At 35.0% G+C, this 15,511-nt stretch overlaps 1 protein-coding gene across 1 annotated transcript; it reads right to left on the bottom strand.

Annotated features, from left to right (window-relative positions):
• Positions 1-6,475: 6,475 nt before the first annotated feature.
• Positions 6,476-8,448, bottom strand: LOC105034682 (peroxidase 3). The gene is made up of 4 exons (XM_010909920.3): positions 8,090-8,448; positions 7,804-7,995; positions 7,541-7,703; positions 6,476-7,049 (listed from the first exon to the last, which is right to left on the bottom strand). Exons 1-4 carry the CDS (start codon positions 8,297-8,299, stop codon positions 6,634-6,636), a joined length of 981 nt encoding a protein of 326 aa, XP_010908222.1. The 5' UTR covers positions 8,300-8,448; the 3' UTR covers positions 6,476-6,633.
• Between the last annotated feature and the right edge of the window lie 7,063 nt (positions 8,449-15,511).

Raw genomic sequence — 15,511 nt, 5'->3', positions numbered from 1 at the left:
ACTATAAATCCTTTTGTTTGTGGTGTGCATAATTGCTTCTCTTTAACTCTTCATTATTTCTTTGCATTCTTGCTTTTGGCAGTTAGTCTTGAATTAAGTTTACTCTCCACATTCATTTAGCTATTGACAAACATTTTTCATAAGACATTAGTTAAGTTCAAAATTTTTAGAAACCCAATTCACCCTCCCTCTTGGGTTGCATAGCTGGGCAACACTTTGCAATACTTTGATCTATCTGGTTGCCAGGTCACCATTGCTAGATGGTTATATCGATTGATATAGAAAGTTGTTTCTATGCTACTGGCCTAAGTTCGAACCTATGAGGTCATACGTATTAGAAGATTTGATCAGATATGATGGCTGGAAAGTCTAATTAGATTATGACTCTGGTGACGAGTCCTACTGAACTAGGACTCTAGAGGAGAGTCCCACTGGGACTGAAACACTATTTTTAATGAAGAATTAGTTAGTAATTGACTTAATTTGATTGAGTAAAGAGCTTTGGATCAAGTCTAATTGAATTAGATCTAATTCGACTCAGATTGGGTTTGATATGATCAATCCTGATTACAAAAGAAAATTTGATCCTAATTCGATCAGAGTTTGAAATCAGCTCATTCCTAAATGAGTTAGAAATTTAATGAGATATTTAAATTTTTAATTGGATTAGGTTCATTTCTATCAGTAGGTTCAATCCAAATTTGATTTTGATTAAAATCAGATTAGGAAGGAAGAGTCCTTGTCAACTTGGACTCTATCTTTATCTCCTTGTGCCACACATAGACCCTTACCCATATCTCCACGCCAAATAGGATTTGGCTTGACTTTTTTGATGTCAAAGTAGTAGACTCAATAAGGGTGGACGACAATGATTGATGACTCATAATCCTATCTCTTGTCAAATTCGAATGCGATTTGAATTAGAGATAAGATGAAAAAAGGAAAATAAATTTTTCATACAAAGAAGTTTGTTGGTGCCATAATGATTTTTTCTTTATTTTTCTTGGAGAGTTCTTAAGCATATGAGATACCAAAATCTTTCTCCACATTGTAGAGCTTTTTGTAGAATTTTTTGGATGCCCAAATCTGGTTTGTGATGTTGTGATTATGGCCCTATTCCCTTGGATAAAAAACCCTAATCTTTGCCTATAAAAAGGGGTCGCCTCTTCTTGGCATCATACATCTCTTCCCTTGCTGGATTTTATTTTTTCAGAGCTCTTATCCTCCTCTAGATCTCTTCATCCTTTAGAGTGTCCAAGGTGCTTGAAAAAAAAGAAAGAGATCAACTGTCAAAGTTGCTTGCAGGCTAGCATCTCCAAGTTCCTGATCTGTGTCAGTCTTCGTGTGGATTTTCTTATAGAGGCCAAATGACTTCGTGTGGCTACAAGCGACCTAAGGAATACCTTCTCCAACCATTAGACTAGAGAAAATTAATATCAAAGTTGTTTGATAATGTTTTCTATTTTATCCTGATCGCAATGTTAGATCTAATAATTAGATCTAAAATTTTAGCATCGATGAGGTCGATGTATTTTTATTTTCAGATCTAAAGTGTATATTTTTTATATCATAAATCATGATGTAGTAGTCTAAGATTAGATCCTATGTATGTGATTGAGATTAAATTATTTAATCTTTTATTTTTACTGCACAAAAATTTTAAAATCGCATGCATAGCACTACTGCATATTTCCTTCATTGGCTCTATAAAAGTATAGGTCTAATGGCTTGTGGAGATGTGCGCATCTTAATGCATCTCAGTGAGGGTTTGAGAGAGATTATGAGCAGCTGAGAGCTCCCAGGACAACAGCAGCAGCAGTAGAGAACGATTGAGGAGCGACTTAGCATTAGCAATAGGCAGACCAGCCAAGAGTGTTCTGAAACAACTGTGGGAGTGGTCATGAGTGTAGGAGAAGAGACTGCGGTATGATGTAGTGGCTGAGAGCATCATAAGAAGTGTCTAGGGGCATCGAGGATCCTAGCTCGACAAGCCTATAAGAGAGTCTCCTTGGAATTTTGTGAGAGCTTTTGTGAGGGTGAGTACTTCTTGTTGAGAGATGTTTGTATATGAGAGTTGAGAGGGTGTGATCTTCTCTTGTACTCATTTTCTTCTTTCATAGTAAAGTTTGCATGCCCCATAGAGATAAGCCTTAAGCTCATCCATATATTTGATTATATTTTTTTTTATTTCTTCTTGCTTTCTGTTGTAACAATTAATGCTAGATCTCCAATAATTGGTATCAGAGCTAAGTGGTACTAGAGTGTGTGGTTGTCCAGGTTGTGATGGTGTTGATCGAGATTGAAGAAGATGGAGAAGACAGATGCAATCAAGGTGGAGATCAACCATGAAGAGTTGATTGATACTGCCTTGTGCAAGAAGAAGCTGTCTATCATGGGCAATACTAGTGAGAGCCTAGTGCGAGGTGGAGTTTCAGATAAAAGTAGATCGGTGTTGCTCCTTGAATTGATTTTGATGATTACAAAGCATTTGAGGGGGTTACTAATGATTTTGGCTTGAAAAAAGATTTATTGTATTTTAGGGGCAAAATCATAATTTTACCAAGTTCTGATTCGGAAGCCTCAAGAGCAAGAGCAGAAGATTTGTAATCTATTGGAGGCAATTTTAATATTTTTGGATGTGTATTTTGAAAGAAAATCATGTTTATAAATTTTAGTCGACCCCATGAGTTGACTCATGGTAAAAGAGGCTGAACGGCATGCTGAATTCTTTAGCTGGCACACCCAATTGAGTCGACCCCTGTGCATGAGTCGACCTCTGTTGCTGTGTAAGCTAAAGATACAGAACTGTCAATTTCTGTTCTGCGCCACATGAGTCGACCCCATGAGTCGACCCCTGTGCATGAGTCGACCCGATGAGTCGACCCCTGCTATGGAAAAATTCCGCAACGGCTAGTTTTTAGCTCATTTTGGCTGCATTTAATACCCATTTAATGTGCTCCAACAGCTCTATTTCAGCCCAAATTACTCTCCACCATTATTTGAAGTTATAAAGGGCACTTAAAGGAGGGAATCAAAAAAGGTTTTGAAAAGATTCTTCAAGCATTCATTTCAACCCTAAGCAAGAGCCCTCTTAAAAGTTCAAGAAGCTTTTATTTCAAGATCACCAATCCCTCAAGAGCTCATTCAAGTCTTCAATCATCTTGAGAAAAATCAAAAGAGCTTCGTTCTTCTTGTGTAAAGTGTATTTAAAGCTTTATTTGCTCATTAAAGGAGCTACATCTGTATTTCTGTGTGATTAACTGCTATACTCTATTTTGAGTTGATATTTTATTTTGGAAGAGTTTCAAAACGTGGAAAGATTGATCTGAACCTTGAATTGAATTGTATTGGATTGGCTTGTACCCAAAAAATAAGTGTTCTAGCTTGGAATAGCTAGAGTCAGAGGTTTCAACGTTGTATTCGGGTTGAATACAGTTTACTGGATTTAAATTCCTAAGTAGGAGCTTGGAGAGTGGACGTAGGTGCAAGGTTGGCACCGAACCACTATAAATCTTCTTATTTGTGTTATGTTTACTTGCTCTCCTTTTAAATTTTTTTATCTTCTTGCATTCTTGCATCTAGCTTCTACACCTTGTATAAATTTCATTCTCCACATTTATCCTGCTTATTATTATAAAATTCTCATAGTTGTAAATTAACTTTAAATTTTTAAAAATCCAATTCACCCCCCTCTTGGGTTGCATAGCTGGACAATAATCGGGCATAAGACAAGAGATTCGGGAAGATGATAAGCGACGTCACTAGGAGGCTACCCCGAGTAGATCTTAGATCATGCAGGACGGAGATGGATTTGAGCAACCTGACTCGACTCCCATGTTTGTCCATCCATGAGTAGCAGACGTATGCCCTAGACCATGAGGGTAAAAAAATCCAAAAGCTCTCAAAATCGAATGGGTGGCAAATATTGAGTCGAGGTAAAGATTGTTAGAATTTGGCACCCCGAATTCGACCCACAGAAAAAAAATCTAAATGCGGAGAAGTCCAGCATGTAGCGCATGATGCAAGTAGCCTGAAAATAGGCTCGGAGATGCAGCATGTATAAGCCCGCAGTAGGGTGGGGCCCGCAGGTGCATGCAGGCCCACGTGACGTGTCGCGGGATGCACGTGAGATCTGTGGGGCAGCATAGGTGCGCAGCCCAGGCCCAGGCAGGTTCACAAACGTGGGCAGCTTGAGGAGGCGCGCGACCTGTGCATGGGGAGCAAAATGTGGCACGATCCACTGTGGACCACACGAGGTGTCATGGTTCATGCGTCTACCATGGACTGGCCTGGTCTATTTCGCAAAAGTCATAGTCAAGGAAGAGATTTGTACGATCTAATGGCCCAAGAAGCTTGCAGGGTGCGATCCGATGGTAGCATTCATGAATGGGCATGAATAGATGGGCAGAAGCATGATCGAGTAGCCAGAGAAATGTGTAGAAGCGATCGGATGGTAAGGACATTTTTGGATTTTGATCAAGGACTGTGACTTCAATCTGGAGTGGGTTTTGGCTCTATAAAAGAGGTCTGACGGCCTGTGGAAATGTGCGCATCTTAACTTATCTCTATGAAGATCTGAGAGAGACCTTGAGCGGCTAAGAGCGTCCAGGGCATCAACAACAGTAACAGAGAACGGCTGAGGAGCGACTTGGTGTGAATAGCAGGCAAACCATGCAAGAGTATCCCGGAATGGCCGTGAGAGTGGCCGTGAGTGTAGGGGCAGAGATTGCGGCATGATGTAGTGGCTAAGAGCATCACAGGAAGCATCCAGAAGCATCGAGAATCTTGGCTCGGTAGGTCTATGAGAGGGTCTCCTTGGGATTTTGTGAGAGCTTTTATGAGGGTGAGTGCTTCTTATTGAGAAAGATTTGTGTATGAGAGTTGAGAAGATATGATCTTCTTATACTTATTTTCTTCTTTTATAGTGAAGCTTACATGCCCCGTGGCGGTAAGTCTTGGATCAATCCATGTATTTGATTATGTTTTTTTTAATTTCTTCTTATTTTCTGCTGCAACAATTGGTACCAAATCTTCAACACTGGCCAATCCAATCCTAATACAATCTTTTTTTTTTTATAAAAAATAATTTGGATATTATTTTTTTTGGTTTAATGAATGAGACAACAAAAGTCAAGACAATCCAACTAATGACTCGGATTATTGATTTCTTAATTTAAAATTACAACCTTAATCTAGTCTGCTATTGTAAGTTTGTAACCTTATAAACATCAGAAATTAACAGGCTAGTCATTAGTTACCCAGAAGTATTGTTCATCCTGTTCATTGAAAACTAGAACTTCTGGGCTATAATCCAACTGATGAGTCAATTCTTGCGCTCCTTCCCATATTTAATGCGCATAATTGTTATGATCCACTAGAATTTCTTATTAAATTTAAGTATTTATCAAATTGCTTAACCTAGGACATTTTAATATGTCATTTTAAGATCCAATTATTGATTGTGATGGGCGATTGAGCCTATCTAGAATCATCTATGTACTGTTATGCTACAGGGGAGCTATATTAAATTAGTCTCTAAATTATTGATTGCATTCATGTTCATCAATATCTTGATAACAACTCCCCACCAGATCATCTTGTCTATAAGCTATTTTATGCCCAACATGTCATCACCAGTGTCTTAATGCCTGATAGCAAAGATGTTTCTCCTTTTTTTTTTTTCTTTTTTTTTTTCTTTTTTTTTTGTGGCCACTTGATTACTTAACTTCCTTTTCCAGTTTTTCTATAACACGATAACAGATCAAAACACACCATTAAAATCCTACCATGAAGCTTTTCTTGTTGAGTCTACTGTACACTGCTTCCACCTGTTCAACGTTTTGATACCATTTGCTAGCAAGTGACCACATGACTGATGCAACTATCCAAAGCAAACAAAGCCTTTGATGCTGCTTGACACAGCATTGGCGGATAAACAAGAATTTATATAAGATAAAAACTTTCAAAAAAGTAAGGAAGAATCCTTGACTTCAACTGAAGAAAATAATCTGCAATTTTATTGATAATAATATCAAATAAACATGAAACAAAAATATTTGTAGTGTTTCGATCTTAATGCGGATAGTTAGAAATTAAATAAAATTAATAATATGAATCTAAACAAAAAACGGACTCCTAAACATAAAATGGCTTCGAAACTCATTAAAATGATGAATTTTGGATCTGAAAATTAGGATGAATGGATTAATCCATTCACGATCATAGGATTCGAAACGGGCTTTCTATTGATATATTACGAGAGCCTATAACTCATTGTGAATCAAAAATTGCGACCATTCGAAGTTCAAATCTCCGTTTTGACGTTCCAATCTACTTTTTTGGACTTCCGTTGTTTCCTGTGATCCATCCAGCCCAAGCAGTCTTCATCCAGGCATTGCGCGCCGCCGCTTATTTATTCTTTACAAACAAGCAGTCCTTTGAATTCAAAAGCTTATTATTAGTTTCTACTGCATAATTTACTGAAGCTAACAGGAACAATTCTTTATTGCCTTGAAAAACAACATCTTTTAAAGAGAAAAACCTTGACACGCAATTCAACTTATTTATTGTCACATCCAAAACATAAGATATCAAAGAACACAATTAAATGGAAGCTGGCCTGATATATTAATTCTAACCATTCACCACCGCACAGTGCTTCCTGATCTCGCCCGCCGATCCGGTCAAAACCTCAATCCTGCCCATCTTCTCCATAGAAGCAGCAAACACTTGGAAGAACACTTCAGGAGGGCTGTTGACAATGTTCAAAATAGCAGACTTGGAGGCAGCATTGGTTATGAGAGCCGCATCGGACTGGAAAAGACCTCTTCTCTTGAGTACATTTTTGTAGTATCCAAGATCAAACGTTCTAAAGCTTCCTGGATCCATTTCAGCAATTGATGTATTGTCGTTAGGGGACTTGCACTTGTTCTTCTTCAAATTTGCAGCATAGAAACTGTCCAGAGAAGGGTCCTGACCGCCTTTTCCAGTGAAGTTGTAGAGACGACTGCTAAATGATGAGCAGTGGGAAATACCAATTGTATGAGCTCCTGATGCAGTAGAAGAAATGTTAGACAGCCTTCTTGTTGCAACAAAGAGAAACTCTTATAAAATATCAAATATGTGTAACCTATGAATTATAGTTCGTACTAAGAATGACTCTCCTCAGATGCCCTAATGTTTGATTATATTGCTCGGGGTTGAAATGGGTACTGCACATAAAGGGGACCAATGGCTAAAAAACAATGGAGGTAATAGATTTTGTTTTAAAACCTATTGCATTAAAAATTGTATGACATGTTTTTTTAATTGACACAAACACATTTGACATTATGCATCATAACAATGGAACGACGAACCGCATTTTTGGCAATTACTCTCTATATATAATCATGATTGGATGCCCCTTGGATCATGGTGATAAAATAAATGACTTCTGCATGCAGATGCTTTTTCATGCATGTGTTATATGTTTCTGACATATTCCAAGGGGTTGACCTGCAAGATACTAGAAGGATTGATGAAAGAAAATATAGTATACCAGATAACCAAATTAGATCTGCCACACTGAGCCCTTTGTTAGCAAAGGATGTTTGAAGTGCACTGAAATTAAATGTTGGGGCTGGAATGTTGTTCAAAGCTTCCGTGGAGTTTGAGATCGTCCCATCCCTACGCCCTGTTGGAACTCTCCAAAAGGGTCCTCCCTATGGCAAGAGGACAATAAAAATCAAGTCATCTACCAGAAAAAAAAAAAAAAATTGAGATTCAAAACTAATAATTCTCGAGTACATATGGGTTTCTTACTATGACTCCCACTGCATCCCTTGCAACTAATGCAAGAATATCTGCGCATGAAACAACCCCTGGGCACTCCTTTTCCACCAAGCTTTTCACCCGATCGATGAAATCGAACCCACGAAGGGTCAAGTTTGGAGTTGCAGCTTTCTCAGCTTGGTTGTTGCTGGTGGAATTAATGAGAACAGAGCCATCACAACCCTGGAAGTTAAGTGAACACAATTCATTAATTATTTGCTATCAGGACAAAGAAGACAGGATGGTATTATGTTAATGGAAGGAATATGGTACATACCCTCACAAAGCAGTCGTGGAAGTGCATTCTAAGGAGAGGTGATGCCAAAGTTGGTGCATGTGGGATGTGCTCCTTCACAAAATCAGAGATGGTTTGCTCTGCCTTTGGACAGCTCTTGTCATAGAAGCCCAACTGCAGATCAGCTTTCACACAACACAATAGACCAAAGGATAACCAAATCATTGAACCTATAAAACTCATCCTCCTCATTATTGCTAAGCAAGAAAATAATCCACAAGCCTTGTGCACAAACTTTGGCAATTAAAACACTCGGTCTCTATCTAACGGTGAAACATGGAGGGAGATTTATAGCCCTTCTGGAACTCGATCACTTGTGTTTTCTAAGCTTCTTCATCAGCCGACAGCCATGTGCCGCCTCTCTGTTTAATATTTGTATTAGTTATTGGGGACTAATAATGTAAGGGATTTGTTAGCCCAGTTGTCGCATAGGACAAGCTAGAGGAGGCTTCGGGGTTGGGCATGTGGTTTAGGTAGGTCTTTTCCTCATGAGCAGATATCAAATGCTATCCCAATTTCATCAGCACCCCCCTCCTTTTTTTCTTTTCTTTTTTTTTTTTTTTTTTGTTTATTAAGGTGTTTGGTTGCAAAATAGGATTTGGAACGTATATCCCTTGTACTTGGAGGGATAAACCTATTCCTCATACTAGGACCTTTTTGGTGGTTAATTAGATAAGGGAGAGGGATAAGTGCGGAGAATAAGGGGCATTTAATGCATATTGAACTTCATGATATTCTAAAATAGAAACCAAAGTACCCTCTCACGTTTTTGAGTAATTATAGAGAGGATAAGGGTAAAATGAAAAAAAGTGAAGGGAATAAGGTCGAGTCTATTACACAGTATGAGCCTGTTTTATTATTTTGGTGGAATAGACTTGTGCAGCACAAGCTCACTTATGACCCGCATCACATAAACCCTTGTTACATGCCCCCCAACACCACCCCCCTCACCCCACAAAACCAAATCCTCCTCTTTTTTTCTTTTTTTTTGGGATTGAAGTGAGGGAAGAAAGACACTTCCCCCAGTCTTATTTGTTTTGTTATAAAGCGAGTAAGGTGGTACAAAGAGTGATATTTACATCAAGACAGGGTTTTCATGGACCTTTTTTTTTTTTTTTTTTTTTTGACAAGGATTTCATCAATCTAGAGGAAAATCCCCCAACTTGTTTCCTCAACGAGCCACGCCCTTAGCCCCTATGCTGAAGGGGCAATCACCCTTCTTTAAGGCAAATGAGAACAAAATTCCCTTAAGAACCCATCAGGTTTTGTAGCCATTACATGTCTCTGCATGATTCTATGTGCAGTTGCATGCTTTGCATAGGAAGCTAAACAAATAAAGTCAGAGGCCCACAACTAACTAGCTTTTTTGGAACTCTAAGACTAAGAATTGGAGAAAGGGAGCAAGAAGCATACTAAATATTAATAATGCCATTTTTATTATATAATCTGGTTCATAAATTTGCCACATGTTGTGAATTCACAGGTGATCGAACTGGGCTAAGTTAATTAGGCCTCTACTGATAACTTTGATATTGTAAATTATTTTAGTCATTTTTAACTCTTCACTCTAAAATTACTTTTTATTCTTACTTATTCATTTTCATGTAATTTTACATTGACCAAAATTGTGCACCATAAATTCAAGCAAGTCATGTTTCAATAACTCAAGGACAAAAGCCTAGAGCACATGATTAGTTGATATTCAATCAAAAATTATTACTAAAATAACTAGGTATGAGAGATGTGGGATCTATATACTATATGCATCAAGTTAAGTGGTCACTAACTCATCCATGTGATTTGAAGCTATTGTTGAGTCTAGGTTCATGGTGATTTTATACTGGTCTGACAAATATGGGTGATTCCTTGAAAGTTAAACAAGATTTTGCAGGTAAAAGGAAAGACTAGTAGCAAAACATGCAAATTTATTGCACTCCAATATGTCATCATGGGACCTGACTAAGATATGGTATACTGATCAGGAAATTCTCTGTTTTTAAATGCACTATCTTCCTACCTGTGAAACAATAGGTTCTCCACATGGAGGCGACCCTTGTATAATTTATATAATAATACATCACTATATATGTCGTGTTAAATTATTCTTGTTATTGACCAAATTTTTATTAAGAATAAATTGATAAAGAATCAATTAGATAATATGGATATATACAATAAACATTTGAGGAGTCTATTATAAGGAGAGATAGTTCAGTTTATATTGAAGTGGTGAGAAAACGAAAGAAATACTTGAAGTAATATATGAGAAAGAATTTAGAGAAACTTGAAATAACATCAAAGATGACCTCAAATTAGAATATTTGATGAATGAAGATTTATAATGTCGAACTGAAATAGTTTGAAAACATTTGGATCGTTATGGTTATCTATCAGATCTAAGTAAGCACTACCAGGGGATAGAACATATGATTTGGCTATAGCAGAAGAAAGAGTTTGCCTTTGTTGCACATGGAATCATGATTTGAATTCTACCACAACTCTCCTTAGATAAAAAAAAAAATATAATATTAAGTATACTATTTATCTTATAAAAGTTCATATTATCTAATATTATTTTGTTATGCCACGGTGATCGGAAAACCAGCCAAAGCCAGATGAAACTTTGGCTTTACATTTTATAATCTTCATTAACTGGTCTAATTCCCAAAAGAATCAATAGAGCTGGTTACTGTGTCATATTAAAGATGTCTGCAAAATTAACCCGTGAACAAAATTTTGGTGTGGAACTTGCACAAGTCGTGAAGTGTCTGGGATCATATTAAAGATGTCTGCAAACAGACCATATCAACAGAGTAGGTCCGATATTGTTGCTTATGGAAGGAAGGTTTATGTTGAATTCCATCGTACATTTAGAATATGTTTGGTTTAGAAAAATCAGACTTTAAAATAGAAATAGAAATAAGTGACTCCCATTCCAGCCATTTGATTAAGAGGAGTTCTACTTCTATTTTGATTGTAGGGATAATCGAAATATCTCAATCTTACAAAACACAATCTCCATTCTCTTCTAATATTCAAAGCCTCTTCTGATTTTAATTTTGATTTTGATCACTAATCAAACACATTGAAGAATATGACCATTCTAATTTCTATTTCAATTGATTTCGATTTTGATTGTAGAGCCAAATGCGCTAAAGCTAAGATTATATAATAGCCCCCTCTCTCTCTCTTTGTATGTGCGTATGTATGTATCCATGCATGCATGCATGTATATGCAAAGATCATGGCAAGATTCTTTGAAGGGGACCCCCTTGGATGGTCAACATTTGTGAATCAATAAATGCTGGAAGTATTTTGTCTATTGGTGACATGCAAAACATATTGATTGTGTAGCAGGTTGTTCATACTCACCATGAAAGCAATGCAATAGCTAACTGATTTGAAATGAAGCTAGAATCAAGATTCCTTTTTTTTTTTTAATTTTAATGAAAAGAAGATCGCCCATCAATTTCATTGAGATAATTAACTGCAAAGAACTGAAGTCCACCATGGACCGCAGACGAAATTTCAACTCAAACTAAAAAGAACCAAAGAGCAGAAAACAATTCAAGATGGAGGAGGAATAAAGGAAAACAGAGGGGCCATGAGGGAACAAAGACGAGACTACAGAGCAGAGGGACAATAAACTTCTAGAGACAGGACCAGACCGAAAAGCTAGCGGCTGGCAAAAGCATATTTTTCTCCAAAGCAATCCTATTTGCGTAAGGTTGGTGTACAGTGTTTAAGGACTCATCTAGCGCATTCTGTGTTCTTCCTTTCTCTTTTGACAACTTGCGTAAGCACATGCTTTCTCTTCCTGCACCTTCTTTAATAGTAAAACCATCAATCAATCAATCAATCAATATATATATATATATATATATATACACTCCAAATTTCAACCATAGTTTTTGATAGCTGATTCTTAATTTTGACCATATTTAGTTGATCTCTTTTTTCATCCTTTGTTGGATCCAAAAGATTGACATTTTTTTTAGGGCTTTCGTCATTTAAAAGGTAAATGTTGGAATATAGAAATGATAAGATATAACTTTTGAAAATTTAAAAGTTAAATGTTGAAATATAGAAATGATAAAGAGAGAAAATATAACTTTTGAACATTTCATTTAAAGATTAAAAAAAAATCGATTCTATCATTTAATGTTTGGATCATATTTAATCGTACAATTAAATAGCTAGATACGTAGATAAGACTCAAGATGTTTAGAAAATATATTAAAGTATAAAATATTATTATTTAGTTTGGACATCCATCATGACAGCTCATTTGGTTGAACCTTATTTATTTTATTCATATAACTTCTTAAATAAACTCTAATTTTGTGAGGTACATTAATTTTCTTTGATAGATTATGTAATGGCACATTCCACAAAGGAAGGAGTAATTTTCAAGGATGTGGATGGTGGACAAGCAAAGCAAAGATGATATTTTTTTACAAACATGAATGAGTTTACCTTGTTCTTTCTTTTGAAATGAGAGTAAATGAACGCAAACGAGTTCTATCACCATAAGCAGGATGTATTAATGGATATATACCACTCAATTTTCTTGGGAAGGGTAGAGATGTTTATTATTTAAAGCAAAAAAATTTTTGCTATAATTTTTGAGAAAAATAAAAAGATCCATGTGGGAGTCTGTTTAATCTTATATCGATTATATTATGCAGATAGTTTTTTAATATATATTTAAGATAAAAAAATTTAAATAATATCTTTCAACTAAATTTTTTTTAAGATAAAATCATAGATTGTTATAAATACTATCAGAACTAATCTGATGCATGATCTATGTGGATTAGAATGATTAATCATGAGTTGATCATGATATTTAAAATGAAATTTGAATAGATTTGGATCCTTTTAATTTATGCAAGTTCTTAAATTATTATGCAAAATATTTAGTAAATATTATGCAATTGGAGAGAAAGCTTTTGCAGTTTATATGCTACCGTGCAATGGACGTTGTAACTTGATATTCATGAAACTTTAGTGCTCGTTTAAAATATATATATGTAACCTAGAAAAAAAATTCTGTCAAAGAAACCAGAAAAAAGAAAAAGGTAAAATAAAAATTGGTTGCAAAAGAAGCCCTGGAGGAATGTGTAATGCAACGTAGGTGAAAGTGAAATTTCAACGGTATACCTAAAAGCATTAATAGAAAACGTTGGGCATGCAGAGGGTTGTGTCCTAAACGCTAAGACGCGTTCATTTATTTTTATCTGGGCTTGCAACGGGGCAAGCATACGGGTCCACACGTCTAAGCAACGTGGAGTAGGTAACGGATAGCACCAAACCCGCAGCGAGTAGGGACCCTCCAAATTAAAGATAAGTCTTTTTCTTCTCTTTTTAAATCAGTCACGTCATTGCTCCCCCATGCACTGCTTCCGTCCCGTAGTTCATGGGCATCATCCGTATCTCACCTCAACCTTCTTTAACTTTTGCAATATATTGGGCCACAAGATACGTCCCACCATGTGACTAATAGGCAACGTCGCTGCACAAGTTATGTCCCACCTAACTTGCGAGCCACTGGAGACTGTAATTCCTGTTTATGTAATAATTTCATTCAATTGATTTAAGTTGTACCAAAAAATAATCTACCGTACTTACTCTAAAAATCCGTTTGATTGAAGTTACTCTGATATAAAAAAATAAATTTTATATCAAATTATCATATTTATTATAAAAAATAAAAAAAATGATGATAAAAAAAAATTTAATACTTATTTTTTAGAGAAAAAAAGATAAAATAAATACCATACAAAGATTGATATTTGATAAATATTCGTATGATGGTAATCTATACTTAACAAAAATACTCTCAATAGATCATGAGTGTTGAATGAGAATTGATGCTAATGAAAATAGCGAGAAGAATATAGCTCAGAAAATAAGGTATATATGTATTCATTGAATTTATTTTCATATCTTTCAAGATTTATTTAATAAAAAAATTTAATAAAAAAATTAAGATATAAATAATATTATGCAAAAGACTATATAATTATAGTCATTATATAAAAAATATCTGAGATGATGCTATTCTGATATTAAAAAAATTATTTTATACTGATGAGCATATTTATAAATTTAGTTATATTTTTATATAAAATTATTTTTAACCAAATACAGTCATCTTTTTTTAATATCATTTTTTAAAATAATTTTTTCATCAATCAAATATAATAAAAAATATTTTTTATTATTTTTTTAAATAAATAATTTTTAAAAATTATTAGATTACTCCGTAACGTGAACGGATCTTAAGAAAAGAAAAAATTAGGATAAAAATCGAGAGTACAAAAATAGTCTCATCTATGATCATAATAAGATCCAATAATTATTGTGAACTCAATACAGGCTATGTAACCATTGGATCCTGCCTAAGCTTGCTGAATTAGGATCCTCCATGGTACAATTTTTGTATTCTAGAGTCTACCGCTACGATGGATGACTATCATATTATTCATCCAGGAGATGTATGGCCCTTCTTCGTCACCCTGATGCATTGTGTATCATACTAATAGTATTTTATTATGTTCGAGGAATGAATAAAAATCATCAATCTCTAAGATATGAATGGTATAATGGCTATCTCTACGGAGCTCTATGGTACAAAAATTGTATCACGAAGGATCAGAACTCAAGCTTACTTCCTTAAGTGATTAATGGAACTGTGTTTGGGTAAAACAAGGGGTAATGGAGGCTGCAGAATGCAATCATTTACTGCCTTGAGAAGCACGTTGGTTTGAAGTACATTTTAGAACTCATGGAATATGCTTCAAAGGAAGTACAATCGGGCAAACAAGACTGGTTCGCCATGAAAGTTAGACTTATATAATCATTATATATGTCTTTCATATTATTATCTTATTTAAAGAGTGCAATTATACTATATAGCATTTACACGTAGACACAATTAATATGCGCATTTTATAGTTGTCAAATTGACTGTTAAGATGGATTAATCGAAGAGACAAAGGGCTTTATTATTTGATGAGAAAAAAATTCTCATCCAATTGAAATATTTTTTTTTAAGAAGTTGTTTCTTAAAAATATGATATTTAAAAAAATAATTTTGATATATTTAATCAATCATAAAAAAATGACATATTTCAGAAAGTTTTATATTTGATTGAATATTTTTTTTAAAAAAAAATTATATAAAATATTTGTTATATTTTTAAAAAAAAAAAAAATCTCTTCCCAATCTATTCATGATTTTAAAAATATTTTTAGGGAAAAAAAAAAACCTACTTCCTTTCTCATGAAAAAATCAAAAATCTATATTTTATATAAATTTTTCTTCTCTATAAAATATAGAAAGCTTATTTCTATAAAAATCGTACATTTCAATCTTTGATCTCCCTTAAAGACTCCAAT

This window comes from Elaeis guineensis, chromosome 5 (assembly GCF_000442705.2).
Source record: "Elaeis guineensis isolate ETL-2024a chromosome 5, EG11, whole genome shotgun sequence".
Taxonomy (NCBI): Eukaryota; Viridiplantae; Streptophyta; class Magnoliopsida; order Arecales; family Arecaceae; genus Elaeis; species Elaeis guineensis.
The sequence above is the reverse complement of the archived record's forward strand: the minus strand, read 5'-3'. Positions and strand labels throughout refer to the sequence as shown.